Here is a 20389-nt window from a genome sequence, read left to right as displayed (position 1 = left end):
AGTTTCCTCAAAAATCTGGCCCTCCAATATAATAGTGTACGACTAAGTGAAGTAACTGAGAGTTGCTATTGAGGATATAGATCTCACACACTACAAGAAATAGGACCCCAGTCAAGTATAATGAAATGCTTAAGATATTCTAAACTCCACCTAGCCTTCATTTACCCTTGGGGCTGAGGTGGTAGGGTGGTTAGAAGCACTGACTCAGGCATCAGCTGCCTGGGTTAAACCCTGGCTCTGTTACTTACTAAATTCATTCATCAGTAAATAAATAAAACAAGAATATAACCTAACTTACAGGCTTTTTATGAAGAGTAAATGAAATGATGCATGAAAAGTCCTAAGCGAGTACTTGGCAGGTAGAAAGTATTTAAATAAATTTGCTTTTGTTGTTGTTTTATTGTCATCACTTACGTTTCTTAGGGACAGAGATCATAACTTTTTTATCTTTGTATCCCCCACTGGACTCAGTACCTCAGAATTAGTAGATGCTTAATAAATATTGACTGAATAAATCAATCACTGGTGAAACTGCAAGTTTCTAATACATGTTGCATATACACAGAGAACAGCTATAACTTGATCCTACTAACCTGGTATCATGTCTAGGACTCACTTAAAAGATAAATCATACACACACACACACCCCAAAAAAATCCAAGAGATTAAAAGATTTAAATGTAAAAGCCACAAAAGTACTTGAACTTAATATTCAAATCAAATTTGGAGTAGAAAAAGCTTTTCTAAATATGACCAGGAAAAAAATCTCAGATGCCATTAAACAAAATATGAACAAATGTGACCAAATAAAAATAAAAATAATTTTGCAAATGCAAAGTCAAAAGACAAATAAAAAAACTGGGGAATGTATTTGCAACTCACATCACATTCAATCACCATTTGTAATTCTGAACAGGAAGTCCTAAAATGTAAAGAGGTCAGTAAGTAAAGATCAAAGACCCAATAGAAAAATGTAGAAAATAGATGGAAAAAAGAGTTCAATAATTAAAAGATATTCAACTTCATTCAAAATGAAAGAGAAGCAAATAACTACACTAAATCATATGTTTACACCTCTCGGATTGACAAATGTCAAAAAGCACAAACACACTGGTGAGGGTGAAGGGAAACAGGGACTCACACATTTCTGGTAGAGTAAACTGTTACACCTCTAAAAAGGCAATTTGTCAATAGCTATCAAAATTACAAACCATCTACCCTTTAATCCAACATTTGCACTTCCAGGAATTTATCTTAAATATAACTGAACAAAAAGACACTGAACAAAATGACAATGGCTATTCATTGCAGCACTGTTTGTAATACCAAAAGATTGGAAACAATCTAAATGTTCATCTATAGGGGGTTATGTAAATAAATTGCAATATATCCACAAAATACTATGCAGCCATTAAGAAATAATGAGGAAGTTCTTTATGTATGTCCTGAGGGTCAAATCCAACCTGCCAGTATAGCCCACATTTTTAAATGATTGGGAAAAAAATCAAAAGAAGATTATTATGCAAAATGTGAAAACTATATGGAATTCAAATTTCCATGTCCATAAGTACAGTTTTCCTGGGACACAACCACACCCATTTATTTACATATTGTCTGTGCTGCTTTCACAATACAACAGAAACCATACGGCCTACAAAGCCTAAAATATTTATTATCTGGCCCTTTGCAGAGAAAGTTTGCCAACCCTTGATATAGAGTGTTTTCTAAAATATTTTGTTAAATGAAAAGGAAGGTGCAGAAAGGGTATATAGAGTGTCCTATAAGAACAACAAAAAGAGCACAAAATAAGAGAGATGGAGGGTATCCTTTCTCCATTATGTTCCTCTTTTGACTTTTTTTTAAATTTAATTTTATTGAGATTGTTCACATACCACGCAATTATCCAAAGATCCAAAGTGACAGTCAATTGGCCGTGGTATCATCCTACTACTGTGCATCCATCACCACAATTTTTTTTCAATTTTTAGAACATTTTCATTACTCCCAAAAAGAAATAAAAACAAAAAGGAAAACTCAATTCCTCCCCTACCCGTAACCACCACCACCTCCCTCCATTATTGGCTCATATTATTGGTATAGTACATTTGTTACTGCTGATAAAAGAAAGTTAAAATACCGTTAACTGTAGCACATAGTTTGCAATAGGTATATTTTTCCCTATATACCCCTCTATTATTAGCTTCTAGTTATAGTGTCATACATTTGTTCTACTTCATGAGAGATTTCTAATATTTGTACAGTTAATCACAGACATTGTCTACCACAAGATTCACTGTTTATACATTCCCATCTTTTAACCTCCAACTTTTCCCCTTTCCACCACATTCACACACCATTCAGCACTGTTAGTTATTCTCACAATAACATGCTACCATCACCTCTGTCCACTTCCAAACTTTTGGGTTCAACCTAGTTGAACATTCTGATCATGATAAGCAACCACTCCCCACTCTTTAGCCTCATTCTATATCCTGTTAACTTATATTTCATGTCTATGTGTTTACATTTTATAATTAATTCATATCAGTGAGACCCTGCAATACTTGTCTTTATGAGTCTGACTTATTTTACTCAGTGTAGTGCCCTCAAGGTTTCTTCATCAACTCATTTTTTTAAGACAGCTTTGTTCACACACCATACTTTCCATCCTAAGTAAACAATCGATGCTTCCCTGTATAGTTATATATTTATGTATTCACCACCATCACTACTATCTATATAAGGACATCTCCATTTCTTCTACAAAGAAGGAGGAAGAGTCAAAGAAGGTAGAGACACAAAAGAAAAAGAAACAAAAAAAAAAACATGACACCTAAAAAGCAAAGAAAGGAAAGATAGAATTAAACTAAAGTAGAATAAGAGTCAGACCACATCACCAATGCTAAGAGTCCCATACCCATCCCTTATGTCCCCCTCTTATAGGCATTTAGCTTTGGTATATTGCCTTTGTTACATTAAAGGAAGCATAATACAAAGTTTCTGTTAACTATAGTCTCTAGTTTGCATTGATTGTATTTTTCCCCCAGTACCACCCTATTTTTAACACCTTGCAAGGTTGACATTCATTTGTTCTCCCTCATGCAAAAACATATTTGTATATTTTATCACAATTGTTGAGCACTCTAGGTTTCACTGAGTTATAAAGTCCCAGTCTTTGTCTTTCCTCTTTCCTTCTGGTGTCCCATATACTCCTAACCTTCCTCTTTCAATCATATTCACAGTCATCTTTGTTCAGGATACTTACATTGCTGTGCTACCATCACCCAAATTCTGTTCCAAACCTCTCACTTCTGTCTTTTCCTATCTGTCTGTAGTGCGCCCTTTAGTATTTCCTGTAGGGCAGGTATCTTGTTCACAAACTCTCTCATTGTCTGTTTGTCTGAGAATATTTTAAACTCTCCCTCATATTTGAAGGATTCTTGTTTGGCAGTTTTTCTCTTCCAGTATCTTAAATACATCACATCACTTCCTTCTTGCCCCCATGGTTTCTACTGAGAAATCCGCACATAGTCTTATCAGGCTTCCTTTGTATGTGATGGATTGCTCTTCTCTTGCTGCTTTCAGGATTCTCTCTTTATCTTTGACATTTGATAATCTGATTATTAAGTGTCTTGGCATAGGCCTATTCAGATCTATTCTGTTTGGGGTATGCTGAGCTTCTTGGATCCGTAATTTTATGTCTTTCATAAGAGATGGGAAATTTTCATTGATTATTTCCTCTATTATTGCTTCTGCCCCTTTTCCCTTCTCTTCTCCTTCAATTACCTGAGATGTTGCTCATATTTTTCATTCTTTTCACTATGTGTTCTTTTGTGTGTAGGATTTCAGGTGTCTTGTTCTCCAGTTCCTGAGTGTTTTCTTCTGCCTTTTGAGATCTGCTGTTGTATGTCTCTATTGTGGTTTTCATCTCTTGTGTTGTGCCTTTCATTTCCATAGATTCTGCCAGTTGTTTTTTCAAACTTTTGATTTCTACCTTATGTTCGCCCAGTGTTTTCTTTATAGCCTTCGTCTCTTTTGTTATATCTTCCCTGAACTCATTGATTTGGTTTTTTATTTCATTTAGCATATTTCTTTGAAAATCTTTAATAGATTGTTTCATTAAAGTGAAACCATATCTCAACTGTATCGTGATTGAGGTGTAAGTTTGTTCCTTTAACTGGGCCATATCTTTGTTTATCCTAGTATAGACTGTAGTTATCTGTTGTCTAGGCATCTGGCTTCCTTGGTTACCCCAGTCAGTTTTCCCAGACCAGAACGGTTTCAGGTCTCAGAACGGGGTTATACTCAGGGTGTATTTTAGAGGAATTACAGACTTTCCTGTGAGGTCTCCAGTCACTGTGCTTTTCCTAACCTGCCCAGCAGGTGGCACCTGTCAGCCTATTTGCACCCCACTGGTGTAAGGAGGCATGGCCTCCTTAGTTTCTGTTTTGGCTTTTTTCCCCAGGCTTTGGGGTCTGGTTCTGAAGGGAAAGCTGGGCCCCACCTCCTTACTTTTAGAGAAGATAAACCCCCTCAGGAGTTTTCATCTGCATTTAAACTGCTGTCTCTCTGACTCTGTTATCTCCTCCCCTGCCTGGGTCAGAGTGCTGGGAACTGAAAATGGCTGCAGCTCTCTCCTCTGAGTCCCTCAGGTTGAGAGAGAGAAAAAGGGACAGAAAGCCCCTTTCTGGAGCCAGTACATGCCCCCCAGTTTCACTTATCAGCCAGAGGTAACACCCAGTCTTCTGGGCTCCCCCTCCCAGGACAGATGAGTCTTCTGGTTTTTTAAGCTCAGTCCTCACTAAAAGCCTCTGCCTGCTTATTGGGGTTTTGTAGCTTGTATTCCGCAGTCCACATTTGTTAATTAAAACCCCAGTTGGAGCTCAGCTGAGCTATATTTGCTCGCTCTGCTGGGAGAGTTCTGCTAGTTTCTACCATAGCAAGGTTTTGCAGCTCAGGCTGCCGTGGGGAAGGGGCCCTCAGCGCAGTTCCGCAGCTTTTACTTACAGATTTCATGCTGCGATCTCAGGCATTTCTCCCAATCCAGGTTGGTGTACAATGTGTGGACAGTCGTGGTTGTCCCCCAGCTGCTATTCCAAATTATTTACTAGTTGTTCCTGGTTGTTTATTAGTTGATCCAGGGGACTAACTATATTCCACTCCTCTCTATGCTGCCATCTTGCCCCCTCCCCCCATCTTTTGACTTCTGAAACATGTGAATATATCCACAAATAATTTTGTTAATTCACTTTAGGATTTTTGCAAAGCATGAGTTCAACTTCAAAATTAAACAAGTTATCATTCTTCATCTGTTGAATTAAATTATTTAATAATGGTAGGTATATCTTAGCTACCAGCTGCTGGGGGTACCACATGTAAAAAAACTTTCTGGAAACTAATTTGATGTATATAGGAAGAACCTTTTAAAAGTATATACCCTTTAAGCCAGTAATTCCACTTCTAGGACTCTATCCTAAATAAATAATAAAAGATCAGCCAAAACTCACATAGCAAAATATTCAAATGGCATAATTAATAATGGTGACAAATCTGTAAGCAGCCTAAATATTCAACAATGGTGGACTAGTTAAATAAAATGTGATACAGTCATAAAATGGGTTATTATACAACAATTTTTAAATGGTGCTTTTGAAGCATATATTATGAATGGGATAATTCACCACATAATGTTAACTAAAAGAGACAAATAAATAATTATACATGTAATTTTATCTTTTATATATACGCATAGAAAAATGCTAGATGTAAACCTATCAAAATGTTAACAGTGGTTATTCTTTAATGGTATGACTATAGGTGTTTTATTTTTTTCTTTGTGCCTTTCTGAATTTCCCAAATGCTCTAAAATGAATTCATATAACTCGTATGATTAGGGGAGGTTTGAGAGGTGGGGAGAGAGAATGGTTACATTTTTAGAAACAAAAGACAAGCATGTGGGGGACATACTTGCCTTCCTTCTTCCATAGTAGAGCAGTTTGGTGAATTTCTCCACAATCTGTGCAGGCGTCTCCACACTGGGGGGGATCTCCCCGGTGAGCAGGTTTGGGGTGCCTGAGCTCATCACTGGCCAGTCCTCATCCGTCAGGTTGATGAGGTTGGCCACAGGGGCCTGCCTCTTGTACTTCTCCAGCTTCTTGCAGTCTTGCATCAGCAACTCAGCTATGTCAGAGCCTACCATGGACTGAAAGGCAAAGAGAGTCACCCTAGGAGAAGAATCTTAACAGTCCTCAAGCCGGCAGTTCAGGTTGGAAAAGGAGGCACCAGGGCATCTGCCTTCTTCATAAAGAGGCAAATCATGCAAACACAAACCCAAGGTAGCTCCTTCTTGGATTGCTGTACAGTGGTACCTCAGTACTCGACTGCTTTGAAACTTGTTGAATTTGGTACACATTTTGACGTGAAAGTTTTGTCCCAGTACTCATTGTTCGTTTGATACTCAATGCACAAGCGTCGGTGCCTCATGACTGACTATGCTTTCCAGCCAAAACAAAGGGTCACGTGTTAGTCACGCAGTAGTTCTTGCCCTGTGCACATCCCCTTGGAGTCTTATCTTAGCTTCTGTGGTCATTTTGTGTATTTTTGCACATTTTTTTCTCATTATGGGTCCAAAGAAAATGAGCAGTGATAGCACTGAGCAGAAAAGAAAATTATTTCGCACCACTGTGGAGCAAGAAAAGGAAACAATAGGCAATTATGGGAGTGTTCTTGCTAGGGAATACAGTATGCCTAGAACAACAGTCTCCACCATCATTAAGAATAAAGAAGAGATTTAAAAAACAGGCTGATGTTGAGGAGTTAGTGGGGAAACATCGTGAAGTGCTCAGCACTGAGGAGCTACAGGAAATACAGAAGGAGCAGCAACAAGAGGTGGTTGAAGAGATTTCTACAAGTTAGGAGGAGATAAAGGAGAATGTTCCCAGTTGATTTATAAAAGAAATGTGTGCAAAATGGGCAGAAGTTCAACACTTTGCGGAGAAGTACCATCCAGACAAAGCTCTGACAAGCAGAAATGTGAATTTATTGAATGACCAAACAATTTCACATTTTCGAGGAACACTGAAAAGAAGACAGAAGCAGTCCTCATTGGATAAGTTTTTAGCGAAGGTGACAAAGAGTGTGTCAGAGCCTATGATGCAAGTTGAAAAAAGGCAGAAAAGAGAAAGGACACCTGAAGTGCAAGTGCTTGATGTTCTACTGGAGGGGGACTCTCCTTCCAAGCAACAGTCCATGTAACCTCTGCTCCTCACCACTCTCCTCCCAGCATCACATTAGGCCATGGAGTCGTCTCAGTACAGGTAAAGTGAAGTTTTTATTTTATTTAATCTAAGTATCTAAAGTAATGATATACAACCATATCTTTTTACATTTTCCCTTAAAAATGTCATCGTCTTTGGTTTGGGAACACATTAAATTTATTTACATTATTCCTTATGGGAAAAATTTGTTTGGTACCCGTCGTTTTTGGTACTCATTGCACCTCCCAGAACCAATTAACGACAAGTACCGAGGTACCACTGTACTTCAAAATTCAGCTTCACCATCATGGTTATTTTCTGTCTTTCAGGAGACCCAAAGGTTGTCAGAAATATTTACAATTTCATAAGTGTATTACCTGGCTGGTGTAATAACCCAGAAACTATACAATAATCCCCAGCCAGGGAAGTAGAGCAGCAGACGAAAAGTTAGCTGGCATTTGAGCAGGTTTTTCCCTTGGGACAATATTTTGCTTCTTTAATATTGCTTCCTAATCGTGCCGTAAGCCCATCCTTATCTGCCTCAGTCTGGTCTGTGCCTGCCCACCCCAAGACAGTGGTAATACTTAACCCCATTCTGCCGACAAAGGAGAACCAGCAGTTGCCAGAGTAGTGCCGAGTCTCTGCTCCTCGGGATCTCAGATTTGCGGCTCTGAGCTGCTTTCTGCTGGCAAAATGTCATGATATCCACCTTGTGTACATCTTCACTATGGAGAGATTTCAGGTTGCAAACAGTGAGCGGGACAGACACTTCCCCTATACAGGACCCCAAGGTTCTCCTGGAGCATAAGAGCCACAGGCTGGGCTGGGATTGAGATGGAAGGTTGACAACCCAGAACTGCAGTAATGAACGCATGATAGTTCCCTTGTAGACCTGGAAGACTTCGGAGATTGTCTTGTTCAACGCTTCCATTTTACAATGGAAACTGAGGCCCAGAGCCCTGAGTGACTTCTGAGAGAGGCCTAACTGACCTGTCCTCTATGGTAACACTCAGACCCAGGTACTCAGATACCCAGCCAGGACAGGACTCTCTCTACAACAAAGGGCATCCTGAATACATTTATCAGAAACATGACCAGGAATTTAAAAGCAGTTCTAGCTCAGTTCAGCAGAGGGCAGACTTGCACACTTCTCAGTAACTCCAATGCTGACAATGTTCTCTCCAGAAAAGCCATGGCTGCAAGAATTTTTTTCCACCATGATCCATTTGTCTATGATTTCCCAGGCTGTGCTCCACTTTTCTACTAATAGCTATTAATCACACCAAATGCTAAAGCTTCTTACCATGTAACCTCTGCAAAATGGAATAGATTTTTAGCTTTTTTAACCTTTATGTTAATTTATCTTATAGCCCTTCAACTATGGAGAGGCTTGTCAAAATTGTTCTATCTTGTAGCACAGAGAATTTTACTCCAACAGGGATAGACATTTTCTTCCAAGGAAGCCAAGAACAAATCCCCAAAACACTGATTAAGGAAAAAGTTTTCCAGCTTTCAAGTGCCCTTTACTCGGCAGCTCTTACAGTAATTCACCTGGTCAGAGGTCCTGAGAAAGTTCTCATCTCCTCTTGTTCCTCAGAATCATTAAGAATAACCTGAAACAAAAAAGCAGATTTGGTCTTTGAGGCTACGTCTACCCAATGCCCTTTTCAGTCCAAGCCAGTATCATGGTCCTAGGATGTGATTCAGTGACTTTGGGGAAAAGAAGAGGGTCAAAACTAAGTTATTCTGCTGCAAAAAAAAAAAAAAAAAATGAGCCAATAGCATCAGGGAAAGTATAACTCTAGCATCACTGCTTCCAAAAAAGAGCCACCCCCAACCCAGGGGGTGCACGGCCCAGCTCCCCAAAAGAACATCCCATTCTTGGAGATGCCAGGCTCAGGTGAAGAGAAGCAGGAGAAGCATTTTAAAAGTAGTTGGGTGAGCAGTGTGCTGGCATTCCAGGGGTATAGAATCTTGTTTACCTCCATGCTGTGCAGTTCAACAAGAGCCGTGTGCCCATCAGTGGGAGAGCTGGGACCCACATATACCAGCTGACCTCCTGGCCCAAAACTCACAGGCAAGTGAGGGATGTAGAACTTCATGGGTGCTTTGGGACTAGCTGCCAAAGCATCCTCTGACCAAGAGACACAAATTGACACTGTCAGTATTACTGCCATTGCCACGGTCATATTTCTGTCCCAGTTGACCTGGGACCAAGATAAGATTCTGCATGGGCTACATAATTAGAGAAAGCCCAGGCTCCAAGTCAGATTTTAAGGCTCCAAGAAAACGTCAGAATATAATGCAAGGATTTAATGATTTGGTCCAAAAGATAATCCACCAAATTTCCAACAATGGTGAGAGGCCAAGGAGCCTCTGGCTCTCATGGACTCTTGGCTCTTGGAGACCATAATCTCATGGGAAGTCTCCTACATTCACACAAAGCAATTACACTTAATTACACTTTGTGTTCTGTCTTTGCTGTACCTAATTCTCTCTGGTCTTCACTTTCTTACAAAGCTTTCCTGTACATAAAAAACCTCTCATATGCCTCCTTTCCAAGCCTGATGATGGCTAGGGGTAGTGTTCCCTTCTAAGAATCAGCTATGATGCAATCTCCATTATAAGTGGATAGGTGGGAAATGACGGTGCCATCAAGTTGACCTTTCTGCCTATATAAGCAAACAAGGCAGACAATGATCTGTTCTTGGAAATAGGGTTAAGGGTTGATTCCAAGAGACTTGCCACCTGGCCCTTTCTCCATCAGAATTAACATCTCCTTTGATCATGTTAATACCCACCTGCTTGAAGTGGACTCCAAGTTGCTGCAGCCACAGTATCATACTGCTCGGACTCATCCAGCATGTACTGACTGAGCTCATAGCTGCTGGAGCTAAGACCAGACTCGTGCTGCTGGAGAAGGTTGGACTCACTGGTTATTGATGGCTGGAAGTTAAAGACAATAAAAATACATGGGAAGAATCAGAAGACCAGACAGCTGGTCTTCACAAATGTTAAGTCAAAGAAACAACATTCACTTTTTCAAACAAATACAGTGGAGGTGGATGTGTTTAAAGGAGAAGAAGGGTTCATTCAATTTACAGATATTTACTGAGGGACACATTATGGCCTAGTGGAAAGAGTGCAGCTTTTGGGTCAGGAGGCCTGAATTCGAATCTCAACTTTGTCAATGCCTGGCTGCTGTGACCTTGGGCAAGTGACTTAGCCCCTCTGAGCTCAATACCTCATCTGTAATATCGGTCATCAGATCTTCCTTATGTACCTCAAATATTTATTCATGTATTTATTTCCCAACTCTTTACTGAGCACCTACTATGCCCCAGTCATTGTGCTTTATCCTGAGGATACAGTGGTGTACAAGAAAATAAGGTCCCTGCTCCCATGGAACTTATATTCTGAGAGGATATGAGTAAAACAAGGGATGCAAAAGCTCTTGGCGTACTGTGAAGTATTGTACATATGTTTGTGGTTGCTGCTATTGTGTTGTTGTTACTATTAATCATTACAGTATGAGCCCTGCCCTGTTAAGCAGGAGATATACAAAAGAAACAGTCTTGAAAAGTCATAAAAATCTAATCAGGGAGAAAACTTAACGCATGACCGCCAAGAATTAAGACTTTGTCTCTGTAGCACCTTTACAACTTTTCCATAAATCTAAAATTATTCCAAAACAACAAATTTATTTAAAGAAAATTAAAAAAAAAAAAAAAAAAAAAAAAAGCTATGAGCACCATTTTGAGGCCCAGCTGGTGCATGCAGTAAGAATTTAGAGAAGAGAGATGGAAGAGTCAGGAAAGGTTTCAAGCCCTGTTTTTCAGGCCTGATTTAAACAGTCTAACAACTTTCCACTTCCTGGGTAAACCAAATTGCTAATCCACTGGGGTCTCAGAAAAACAATCAAATCCTACTACCTAGTGGCACTTGTGCTGGTTTGAATGTATTATGTCCCCCAGAAAAAGCCATATTCTTTGATGCAGTCTTGTCCGGCAGATGTTTTGGTGCTGATTAGATTTGCATGGAAATGCGCCCCACCCAACTGTAGGTGATAACTCTGATGAGATACTTCCATGGAGGCACGGCCCCACCCATTTAGGGTGGGCCTTCATCAGTGGAGCCATATAAATGAGCTGACGGGCAGAAGGAACTCAGTGCAGCTGTGAGCGATATTTTGAAGAGGAGCTACAGCCAAGAGGGACACTTTGAAGAATGCACAGGAACTGAGAGCGGAGCTGCAGATGATGGAACAGTTTGAAGGCAGCCATCAAAAGCAGACTTTTGCTCTAGAGAAGCTGAGAGAGGAAAAACACCCCAAGAGCAACTAAGAGTGACATTTTTGAGGAACTGCGGCCTAGAGAGGAACGTCCTGGAGAGAAAGCCATTTTGAAACCAGAACTTTGGAGCAGATGCCAGCCACATGCCTTTCCAGCTAACAGAGATTTTCTGGACACCATTGGCTATCATCCAGTGAAGGTACCCAATTGCTGATGTGTTACCTTGGACACTTTATGGCCTTAAGACTGTAACTGTATAACCAAATAAAACCCCTTTATAAAAGCCAGTCCATTTCTGGTGTTTTTCATTCCGGCAGCATTAGCAAACTAGAACAGCACCTCTTTCCCAGCACCTGATCCACTTTGACAAAAATGCAGAAAGGCTGGATCAAGGCCCTAGACCTGTAAGACTGAAGCAAGAAGATAGGGAAATGAGGAGGTGTGAGTGGAGGCTCTGCCAGGAAAGGAGGTTGGGACCCCCCAGACTTCTGGCCATTGCCCTCAAGGGCCCCGCCCGGCCACTGCTGACAATGCCAACTGCCATGTACTGTCCCAGGCCTCTAGCCCCCATGTCACTTCAGGTTACCTTATTCTTCTGGGCCCCGGGCAGCAGACTCTCTGGAAACAGCTCCCCAGGCCTCTCCTGTCCAGAGTTGCAAACAGGACTGTCTTGATAAGGATTCTGACTCTTAGATCTGAAGCAAAATGACAGGAAGGGTGAGAAGGTATCCCAGGCAAAGTCGGGCAAGGCTTAGCTGCTCTCTGTTGCAGGCTTTAGTGCTTAAAAATGGGAGGTGTCAGGTCAGCCCCTGTGCCACAGGGAAATGCATTTTCCTCCCATTTACCACCTCATCTATTAATACCAGGAAAACAAGAGTGACTGCTTGTCCTCCATAGTGCAGTTACTTGAAGTGACCTCAGACCCTGCAGAGAAGAGCTGGTCCCTGCAGCCTAACATCCCAGAATGGCCTTCAGGGAAAGGCACCAGGGTTAAGGGTACCAGAACAGCTGCCTGAGCTAAAGTCTCTTCCCTGCTCTGCTTTATCCCAAGGGGGATGCTCCATTCTTGGGGTTCAAGAATGGGCAGAGGAGAAGTACCCACCCCCAGGCAGGTCCCAATCATGAGAACTTTTGCAAGGCCACATCTGCCCTGCACCAACACAGAATCAAGACCCTCCTAGGATAGCTCTCAAATGACCTCACAGGACCATCAGATTAGCCCAGGTCCTAGAACTGCCTCTCAGAGATAAGACTCTCTCTTCACCAGGTGCATGTTAACAGCTGGCCCAGACCATCCTGGCCTACGCCCCCACCCCTTCAGCTACAACAAAAGCAGACTGGCTTCCAGACATGAGGGAGCCAGCACCAGACACCATAAGATTTGCCTAACGTGGTCTGAGTTTGGCTGAATCATGCTGAACTGGCCTCTTTTTTCATACTTACTGGAACTGAGTCTCATGATTTATTCCCAATGGACTATTCTGAGTTTCATGGTGATGTTCACTGAGGTACTTTTGATTTTGATAATCTTCATGCCAGATATAAGGACTCCCTTGCCTTGGAACTGCACCCTCAGAGAAAACAAAATGAAGACAGGTCATTCCCTGTTTCTGAAAGTTCAGAAAGACACCAGCAAGCCGTGAAGCTGAGTTGTGGGAACACAGTCGGTATGAAAACATTTTTGCCAAATTGAATTAAATTGATGGGTAAGAGTTAAAGATGTAAGTCTGTAAAATGCCTCCTCAGACCTCTCTGAAAGAATTAGCCTTGCTCCACACAATTGTACAATGGTGGGGATCGTGGGGAGTGTATATATGTGTATGTTCAACATTGAAACAGATTTCTCTTTACTAGCAGGTCAGAAACTGCCTTTATCACTCACCCAAAGCCTTACTTCTGGTGATGGTTTAAAAACTCCTATTTGTGCATATCTGCTGCCCTCAGGGTAAAGTGATGGTCAGACTCAGACCTCAGATGGTTACAGCCCAGCCACACACTGATGCCCTTGATAAATGACTTCATGTGAATTGGTCAGAGACTATAATCTCAGCTATAAGGAGGAGCAGCAGGAAAAATGTAGGTGAAGTACAAACCACTAGCAACATAACAATAGGATATTACAAAAGAAGACAACACCTTCCTATCTCTTCTCCTCAAGGCATCTAGGAGTAAGTGTCTTTGCTGTAGCCTCATCTAGCTAAGAAAGAAGAGAGGGGGGACAGGTGGCCCCTACTTCAGCCCAGCAGGTTGCCTAAGATGAGGTTCTGAGCCTGGCCTGAACCATCCCCAAATCCCAAAGGCTGCTTGAAGATTATTCCATACCTCTTTCCTCTTGTCGCTGCTGCAGATGTCCATGATAGTAATAGCTTCCATAATCATATTCTTCCCTTAGGATAGGGGAATAATAACTCTGATAGGGATCCTCATAGCCTGGCCTAAAATATCACAAAGAAGTCCAATCATTCAAGGATGGGAGTGGTAAAGAAAGAAACCAATGGAGGGCTTGGCAAAATAGAAAGTTCAGGGGGCAGAACTGTAACCCCAATCTAGAATCAGCTTAAAAACCAAAGTTAATTCTAGGAACATATAAACAGAAAATACAGAATCAGAGCACGAGAAAGGCCCTCTTATAGGATAAAGGGCTGGATTTTTACAGTAAAACCACAGCCAAGTGTCATTTTCTTTCTCCATGTTGCCCATTTGTTCCCCAAATAACACACATCCAAAAACTACATGGAGATGTTATCTTAGAACACTCTTTCCTGATGTGATCTTAGAAAATCCTTTCATGAGATGGCTATTCAAGTACCCAATAAATCAGTATAATTTCAATGCATACGATAGATGAAAACATCAAGTTAAACCATCTTAAATATGATTCCTTTTATTGCCTCTGTCTTTAATATACCTCCCTCTGAGAGGTGAACAACCCAAGAGATATTGGGGAAAGGAACACCATGTTGTTAGTATTCTTACTAATTAATAATCCTTTAGTATTTTGTAGGTGTAAAACGCTTTACAATAATTATCATAATTTCAACCCTAAAACTGTAGGCAGGTAAACATCATCCCACCTGGAAAAACTGAAGTAGAACACTGATGGCTTCCAACATCCCATGAAATATCAAGTCCAGTGCAATCACTAGAACCCAGGAGCAGGAATTCCAGATTCTCCAACCTGAAATTATCTGAGACCTCTTCTTTCTGAACTTGGAACCTGCAAGTTTATATCTGTTTTCTCTGAGAATGATGAGAAAAAAAGGACCCACGAATTCACTCAATACTGTTTTTTTTAATGTAGCTCTCACAATACGACTCTTCTTGATGGTGTCATGTTAATCCTGGGTCAGAACAGTCCAAAGTCCATGAGGAACTTTTCATAGGGGTCACTAGGAAAAGCTTTTCCACAGTCTACAAATTTCGCCTTTTGCAACCCCAGGACAAGAGGGTCCCATCTACTCTCCTGCATTTCACTATTCTTTCTAACCCATCTCCTCCCTATCACACTGTGATGGCTTCTTGAAGAAGTTCTGCTAGGGAGATAATGGTCTTTAGTCACCCAAAACCAGTTTGGAAGAAGAAAGGGTTTAGGTAAGACAACGTAGCAGGGTGGAGAAGGAAGAAAAAAAGACGAGAAATAAGAGGACAAGGAAGAAGGAAAAGAACAATTTGTTCATAAGCAGGAGAGTCGGATCCTGTCCAAGCCCTAAAACCATACCTTGCATACCTGGGACAACCAACTTCATAAAGGTCAAGCCGGGACACTGGCTGGTACCACTCCCCAGGCCTGTGTGGATAATGGGGCTGCTGGTGGTCTGCCCTGGGGTCCTGGTATGGCTGGGGGGTCCCTCGGAGGTCCTGCCTCTGATGGAACCTCTCTCCATTGTGCCGAGAGTGAGCAACGGGCTGGTCGTATCCATCTCTCTGCAGCCGTCGAACCACATCCTGTGATGGTGCTGTGGGTCTTCCCCTCAGCTGAGGAGGCCGCTGGGGCACCCAAGGTTCCATCCCTGACCCTCTGAATTTCCCTTGGGTTTTGAGTCAGTTGTGTGGTTATTTTATCTTCCTGTAGATAATATATACATATCATCAGCATCATCAGCATCTTAAGCCCATATCTACACACAGTGATTGATTCAAATTTATGCAAAGAAGATTAACAGGCAGTTATAGTCCTCCAAAATCTTCTATCTAAAGCAAACATCAAGGGTACTGATATAGAGACAAGTATACTGATGTTGCTTAAAAAATTAAAAAGCACATTTAGATGTGGCAGGCATGGAAGACAGACAACAGTATAGATGCAACTAAAAAATACTATCAAAGTATCCCAATTCAATAAATGTTGATTTATTCCACCAGCAAATATCTCTTCAACATTTTCTATGGATGCCCTGTGGTATCCATGGAAATAGACTGGGCCTTGGAGGAAGCTAGACCAGGGTTCAAATCCTAGTTCTGCCACTTACTGCCTGTGTGATCAGAGAAGTTAGTTAACAATTCCAAGCCTTGATTTCCTCACCCATAAAGTTGGTTCCATAATAACTACCTTACAGCATTATTGTTGGGTTAGAGATAATTATGAAAAAAATGTCTAACACACTGCCTGATCTATATTTGTTGTTCAATAAATAGTAGTTAGCACTATCATTATGGCCTCAGCACTGTGGGATAGTCAAAGATGAATATTATGGTAGCATGAGTGGTTGAGGACATTTCTTAAACAAAAAGAAGCTGAAATGTCCTCCCAATTAGGCCTTCTCTGAATCCCTAAATTAACCTTTTATAAGAAAACCCTATAATACGACCATACCTTACCTGTCCTCCAGGGGAGCCAACAAGATGCAAGTTTGAGATTGCTCACATGGGAAACTAGAGAGCCATATTTTGATACTACTTCCTAGCAGAGATTTTAAAACCTGCAAGTCAACCTCAACATCACACTAATTTTCCCCACACCCTCCCACTCTGCTCACATCAGTACCCCTGAAGAGCACCTGCATCCAGCTGCCTCCAAAGGGAAAGGATACATCAGATCTTGCTCCTTCTTAGGGATTCTCTTGTATCTGGAGCATATACCAAATCAGTCAGCCCCCACCTTTTTTCTCCCAATGGAATCACTTTAGGTTGCAAGATTCTGATCAATCCAATTCACCTGTTCCCAAACCTGCAATTCCCAGCCTAATATAAAAATCCATATCAGAACAAAAGGTCAAAAGGGTGTGTTTCGAAACCAAGGCGTCACTCTGCTCTACTGTCATGCAGCCAGGGCCCACAACTATCAGTCAAGGGCTGTGAGACGGCAGTTCCAGTTCAGAACACACAAAAAGAGCAAAGCACAGAGGAGTCTTCTGCCTCAATGTCAGCCACAACTCAGGGCATCTTCTTTCCCATGTCAGGCCACTTCCTTGAAAAAGGGAGGTGCAATGAAAGCCTTTTCCAGCAAAACCCAGGAAGGTCAAACGTCCCAGACAGTGAAAGGCCCTTCCTGAAGGCCCATGGAACTAAATACCATTTGGACAAAAGTAAGTGCAACAAGCAGAAAGCCACTTTCACCCTGTCCCAAGCTATTTTCACTACACAATCCTACCCCAGCTACAAAAGTGCAATACACAAAGTCTTCACCAAAATCACTTCATTTTGTCTCCACAAGATATCAACCCCAGTAAGTTAGGCCTTATAATAAAGGATACCAGATGAAAAGCACCTAAGCTTCCCAAAATAGAGGAATTAACATGTACAGTGACAGGTCACACTCACAACATTCACAGAAATGATAGTTCCTGCCCCCAATCAGGGCAATATTGTCTTTCCTAATCAGACAGCACAGCAAGCACAGCTAAAAGAAAGAAAACAAGGGACCTAGCATTCCCACACACCTGCTCTGATGGCTTCCTACCTTCCTTCAGCACAGCTCCAGGGACCTGACCCAAGAGTGCCTCCTCTCCTCTTGGAGACTGTCAAAGTCCGGGTGCCACATCTACCCAGGCTTAACTGGCCCTCAAATCTACAACCAGTTAGTTACCTTGGCAACTCCCAGCCTCCCTGGAGCTGATTCATTAGGGCAAAGTACAGCCCAACTACCTCATCTGGGCAGACCTGACTTAGCATATTTGCTCAGAACTCTGTCAGAGGCTCATGCTTCTGTTTGCCTGGTGTGGGCTGAGCCAGGTTCACTCACAAAAGAAAGCATCCAAACTCCCACAGCAAACAAGGAAGAGCGACAACAGAGAGAGGAAATTCAGAAAGCCCTGAGGCAGCCCAGTCTGGTGAGAAGTATGTCACCTCTGAGGTGTTGGCTTGTGGCTCTACCACTTGCTAGCTCTACCACAAAGGGCCACTTACATCACTTCTCTGAGTCTCAGTTTCTTTTTTTTCTAAAATGGGAATAACAATTAGCTTATGAGGATCATTAAGAAAATTAAATGTTGGTAAAGTGGCACATGACAGATGCTCTATAAATAAATATTATCTTTGCCTTTCAATAGGGATTAGTTAATTCCGCTAGTCTGGTCAGGGGCTAGGTAACACTGACTGGTCGTTAGTAAATGCCTGGTGTGCCTGGTTTGGGCTTTTCTTATTCCTGTTTCTTTCCTTTGGATTCTGGCTGTGTAACCAATTCTGTCACCTAGCTGGAAGGCAGATTTAAAGATCCAATACTGAACTGAGGGCACTGAAAATTTTCTTTTATAACAAGAAAGTAATTTCTCACAGTTGAAGAAAACATCGGTATTTTCAAGGTAAACACAAAGAAGCTCATGTCTACTTTTGAATTAATATTTAAAAATTCACAATTTGTTTTTAAAAAGGCCTAAGCAATTTATTCTTTTCTTCAACAAACAATTATTGAGTTCTTATTATGGGCCAGAATTTGGCTCACATAAATATGAAAGACACAGTCTATGCCTTCAAAAAGCTCAGTGTAGAAGAACCTAACTAAGATGGTGGCTAGATGAGACAAGGCAAAAAAACATCTCCATAAAAAATACTAGATAAAAGCCAGAAAGTGACCCAGAACACCAGTTCCAGCGATGCACCAGCCAGACAAGGTCTGCTAAATCCACAGGGACCATGCATTTGGTGAAACTGGGAGTCTACGTTCTGAAATGAGTGAGTGACTCAGATGAAAGTCTGGCAGCCATACTCCAGTGTGGGAAAACTGTGGGTTGGCGTTTGGAGATAGACTAGTTCTTTTTAAGAAAAAAAAAAAAAAAATCCCGGGAGCGGCTGCAGATACGGCAGTGAGAACTATGCAGTGAAGCGAGGCAGGAACAGGCTGTGCCAACGCCTCAATATCTGCCATGGAAGATAGCCCTTCCCACACCCGCTGCTAATTATCTTGGAGCCAGGAGGGCAGAGGGGAGCCAAAAGGAGAAAGAAACCGTGCCCCTTGCAACCATCTTCCCAGCAGGCTGGGGACGCTCCTGCCTGGGGTTGGGGCCAAGCCCAGAGCCGCGCCAAGGGTCCCAGTGTGACGGAGTGTTTCCCGCAGCACCATGGACACCACAATATCAGCCATGGACAGTGGCCTTTAGTGCACCCACAGCTAATTGTCCTGGAGCTGGGAAGGCGGAGCTGTGCAAAAAGGGGGAAATTAACACGCCCCATTCAACCATCTTTACAGCAGGCTGGGAACGCCCCTGCATGGGCTGGTGGCCCAGGGCTTCCCTGGAGGGCCGGTGTGCACTTGTGACGTGGCACAGCCTTCCCTCAGCAGAGGTCCTGGAAGAGCACGGCTGAGAAGGGGGACCCGCTCAGCAATCCCAGGGACCCTACGCCAATACCAAGGACTTGTGGGTCAGCGGCAGAGACGATCTGTGGCGGGACTGAGGTGAAGGCTTGGACTCTTGCAACAGCTTTAAATCTGTGGGAACACCTGGGAGGTTTGATTATTAAAGCTCCCCTGCCTCTCTAACCACCCAGACACATGCCCCACATTCAGGGCGGACAGCACCAACAACACACCCAAACTTAGTGCACCAATTGAACCCCACAAGAATCAGACCCCCACACACCACAAACACAAAGTTGGGGAGAACTGACTTGAAGGGAATAGGTGACTCACGGATGCCATCTGCTGGTTAGTTAGAGAAAGTATACGCCACCAAGCTGTAGATCTGACAAATTAGAGACTGGTATTTTTCATATCCTGAAAGAACCCTATCAAGTAAAGCAAATGCCAAAAGACCAAAAACAACAGAAAATTTTAAAGCATATGATAAAACCAGACGATATGGAGAACTCAAACCGAAATACCCAAATCAAAAGATCAGAAGAAACACAATACTTGGAGCAATTAATCAAACAACTAAAGACGAACAACAAGAGCATGGCACAGGATATAAAGGACATGAAGAAGAGCATGGCACAGGATATAAAGGACATAAAGAAGACCCTAGAAGAGCATAAAGAAGAAATTGCAAGAGTAAATAAAAAAATAGATGATCTTATGGAAATGAAAGAAACTGCTGACCAAATTAAAAAGACTCTGGATACTCATAGTACAAGACTAGAGGAAGCTGAACGACAACTCAGGGTCCTCAAGGACCACAGAACGGAAAATGAAAGAACAAAAGAAAGAATGGGAAAAAAATCGAAAAAATCGAAATGGATCTCAGGGATATGACAGATAAAATAAAACATCCAAATTTAAGACTCATTGGTGTCCCAGAAGGGGAAGAGAAGGGTAAAGGTCTAGAAAGAGTATTCAAAGAAATTGTTGGGGAAAACGTCCCAAACCTTCTACACAATATAAATACACAAAGCATAAATGCCCAGCAAACTCCAAGTAGAATAAATCCAAATAAACCCACTCCGAGACATGTTCTGATCAGACTGTCA

At 41.9% G+C, this 20389-nt stretch overlaps 1 protein-coding gene across 1 annotated transcript in view; it reads right to left on the bottom strand.

Moving 5' to 3' along the window:
- SEC16B (SEC16 homolog B, endoplasmic reticulum export factor) overlaps positions 1-20389 on the bottom strand; it is a 145114-nt gene that overhangs the window by 34487 nt on the left and 90238 nt on the right. The window contains 9 exon segments of the mRNA XM_037825279.1: positions 5972-6202; positions 7846-7981; positions 8808-8869; positions 9239-9390; positions 10058-10202; positions 12135-12243; positions 12992-13112; positions 13871-13983; positions 15267-15614. Of these exon segments, the coding sequence (XP_037681207.1) occupies positions 5972-6202; positions 7846-7981; positions 8808-8869; positions 9239-9390; positions 10058-10202; positions 12135-12243; positions 12992-13112; positions 13871-13983; positions 15267-15556 (1359 nt within the window). The 5' untranslated portion in view covers positions 15557-15614.

Source organism: Choloepus didactylus, chromosome 2, assembly GCF_015220235.1.
Source record: "Choloepus didactylus isolate mChoDid1 chromosome 2, mChoDid1.pri, whole genome shotgun sequence".
Classification (NCBI taxonomy): domain Eukaryota; kingdom Metazoa; phylum Chordata; class Mammalia; order Pilosa; family Megalonychidae; genus Choloepus; species Choloepus didactylus.
The sequence above is the reverse complement of the archived record's forward strand: the minus strand, read 5'-3'. Positions and strand labels throughout refer to the sequence as shown.